Source organism: Grammomys surdaster, unplaced genomic scaffold (genome assembly GCF_004785775.1).
Source record: "Grammomys surdaster isolate TR1022 unplaced genomic scaffold, NIH_TR_1.0 139488, whole genome shotgun sequence".
Classification (NCBI taxonomy): Eukaryota; Metazoa; Chordata; class Mammalia; order Rodentia; family Muridae; genus Grammomys; species Grammomys surdaster.
The window spans coordinates 2,213-5,763 of record NW_021622552.1 but is presented as its reverse complement, the minus strand read 5'-3'; the positions used below and the strand labels follow the sequence as shown (position 1 = coordinate 5,763).

The window sequence follows — 3,551 nt, the reverse complement described above, 5'->3', positions numbered from 1 at the left end:
TCTTTCTTTCTTTCTTTCTTTCTTTCTTTCTTTCTTTCTTTCTTTCCTTCTTTCCTGGCCAGTTCCTAAATTCATCTGGAAAAGCAAAACAGGAAAAAAAAAGCAAAAAGAAAAACAAAAAAAATAACAAAAATAAACACAAAAAACACAAAAAACAAAATAGTGAAAACAACTATTAACAATAAAAAAATCTGAATGAATCACTATCCCTGACCTCAAGCTATAATACAGAGCAATAGTGATAAAAATGCATGGTATTGGTACAGAGACAGACATGTAGATCAATGGAATAGTATTAAAAACCAAGAAATAAAACCACACACTTCTGACACTAGATCTTTGACAAAGAAGCCAAAAATATACAATGGAAAAAAGAAAGCATCTTCAATAAATGAGTTTTCCAGAGAAGGTAGAGGAGACAGGAGTCCACTCATAAAACCTTCAACCCCAAATTTGTCTTGACTAAACATGTAGAGACAAAGATGGAGCAGAGACAGAGGGAACAAACAAACAATGATTGTCCCATATTAAGACACATCCCATATAAGAGAACTATCCCCTGACACTACTAATGGTACTCTGCTATGCTTACAGACAGGAACCTAGCATAACTCTCCCCTGAGAGATCGTCCAGAAAGCAGATGGAGGTGGATGCAGATATAGACAGCCAAACATCAGGCTGAGCCCACAGAGTTTTGTGGAACAGTGGGGCATAGGAAAGAGCAGACAGAGGTCAAGGACACCACATGAAAACCCACAGAGTCAAATAACCTGGGAACATGGGGGATCACATAGCCTTGTACACCAAACAGAAGCATGCAGGAGCTGCACCTAGATCCACACAGTTGTAGCACTTGTGCAGCTTAGTCTTAATGTGTGTATTCTAACAGTTGAAGAGGAGCTGTCTCAATACTGACTCACTGCTATTGGATCCTTTTTTTAATCTGGACTGCCAGGTGGACCTCAGTGGGAAATGTGTATTCCTAGTCCTGTTGAGACTAGATGGAACTGGGAAATGTCATGTCAAACAATATAACAAAGACTTGAAAGGACAGACAATGCCTGTTCTGTCATGAACAGAACATTCATGTGCATCAGGAGCTCTGGCTTCTGTTTTGTAGCTTTTGGACCTAGAAGTGAAATCCTGAGTAGAAGACACATCTTAAGTGTGGAGAAAGAAGGATCAAGAACAAGGGAATATCGATGATGTGAAAACAGAGGTGAGGTCTGGAGAGAGGAAGGGGAAGAAGAGGATGGAAACCAGAGAATTGGATAAATAAGAAAAAAATCATCCTAAAAGTTAATTATAAACCCAGTTTGCACTAATTTTATTAATTAGGGAAAGTGAAAGCTAGCCGAAGAAAACATAAAGGCAGTCACCTGGAGCATAGATGCAAAAAGAAAACTGTGGAGAACTTAAAAGTAATAGATGGAGAACATTAGGATGCAAAGCATCTGAATTGGCTTCAGAGAAAATTATAGCAAATTCTCAGTGGTAGATAGACAGGGACCTGGAGTGTCTTGGGAACCTTAATAAGCCCTGAGGACAAGAGCCTGATATAGATGTCTCCTCAGAGGTCTGCAAGAGTCTGACATATTCAGAGGCAGATGCTCACAACTAGCCATTGAACTGATCATGGGGTTCCCAATGGAGGAGTTAGAGTGAAGACCATTGGAGCTGAAAGGGTTTGTGGCCCCATGAGGAGAGCAACAATACCAACCAACCAGAGCTCCCAGGGTCTAAACCACCAGCCTGTGAGCACTTAGGGAGGGATCCATGGCTTCAGCTGTATATGTAAGAGCGGAGGGCCCTGCTGGGCATAGGTCGGAGAAGAGATCCTTGGTCTCATGAAGGCTGGATGCCCCAGGGGGTGGGAATTGGAGGGTGGGAAGGTGGGAGTGGGGGGGGGGGTAGGTAGGGGTACATCTGCAGTGAAGCAGGAGGAGGGGTAAGGGGAAGGGGGATCCTGTGTAGGTGGGGGATGGGGTAAGGGAACAACATACGAAATGTAAATAAAACATCCAAAAAAAATTCCCTAAAAAGAATGAGTTCTGCTACCATAAACTTGCAGGTGTAACCCTGTCCAAGACCCATATTAAGGAAAGCAGTGAGCACCCCAGACAGTGAGAAAGACTAACCACATACCTAGAAATACTATTATGTGTGGTTCTGTTTAATTACACATTGATACTAAGAAATTAGAGTGTGGGAACAAAGCATGTTCTGTGCACATGCACAAAGGGGAACTAAATGAAGTCTGGTGTAATCTTACCCAAAAAACAAATTGAGTATTAAACTGCCATAATTTGTCAAACTCTGTAACTAGCAGAGATATCTTTGGTGTCTTATATCTGTTATGAAGACTGGCTCAGACCCAAGCCCAACTCCAGAGCACACTAGAGCAGGAAGGCATGCAAATGAGGCTTCTCTGTGCCTATGAAAACCAGCCCTGCCCTTACCCTGAAGCTCTGGCAGGAGAGCCTAGACCTGATCAGCAGTAAACATAGACCTATCACCATGTACTTCAAGCTCAGCTGGGTTTTCCTGGTCCTTATTTTCAAAGGTAATTTATAGAACTAAGATTCAGTACACGTGAGAAATAGAAAAAATGTGTTGTTTCTTTGTTTAGTTTTGTTATGTGTTGTTTCTTTGTTTAGTTTTGTTAGTGACAGTTTTCTGACCAGCATTGTCTGTTTACAGGTGTCCAGTGTGAGGTGAAGCTGGTGGAGTCTGGGGGAGACTTAGTGCAGCCTGGAAAGTCCATGAAACTCTCCTGTGCAGCCTCTGGATTCATTTTCAGTAACTATCCTATGGCCTGGGTTCGCCAGGCTCCAGAGAAGGGTCTCGAATGGGTTGCCACCATTAGTAGTAGTGGCGGTACTACCTACTATCCAGACACCTTGAAAAGCCGATTCACCATCTCAAGAGACAATGCAAAGAACATGCTATACCTGCAGATGAGCAATCTGAAGTCTGAGGACACGGCCATGTATTACTGTGCAAGAGACACAGTGAGTGAATGTTACTGAGACCTCAAACACAAACCTCCTGCATGGCACTCAGAACCAGCAGGGGGCGATGAAAACACAGAGAGATCAAACTAACAAGAGTTCTATGCTGTTCAGGAAGTCCTGAAGGGAACAGAAAGCTGGAATCCTCTGTCTCTGAGATTCCTCTATAAAAGTATTCTCTCTACAAGTATAGTGTGTGGTTATATCTGAAATGTACATATGTTTATTCATCTTTCTGTTTTCCTGTGTTATATGTGCTTTTCATTTATTTGTTATATTTCTCTCTTTTCAATGTCTTTCTTCCTGTGTTAGTCTCTCTCTCTCTGTTGCATTCTCTGTCTAGCTAGCTCTCCCTCTCTCGCTCACTCTCTCTCCTTGGTTCCTTCTGCCTTTTCTGTCTCTCTTTCTCTCATGTTCAGTGTGTTAGTATGAGTGAATGTATGTGTCTGTGGGTTTCTGTGTATGTGTGTGTGTGTGTGTGTGACTGTGTATACATGTTGAGATAAGATGTCTTCGATCAATCTACACACTAACATTTC

At 42.1% G+C, this 3,551-nt stretch overlaps 1 gene segment (V, D, J or C); it reads left to right on the top strand.

Annotated features, from left to right (window-relative positions):
* The first annotated feature begins 2,478 nt into the window (after positions 1–2,478).
* On the top strand, positions 2,479–3,030 carry LOC114615755. The segment is given in 2 exon segments: positions 2,479–2,564; positions 2,702–3,030. Coding segments are annotated over 2 exon segments (375 nt in total).
* The last annotated feature ends 521 nt before the right edge of the window (positions 3,031–3,551 follow it).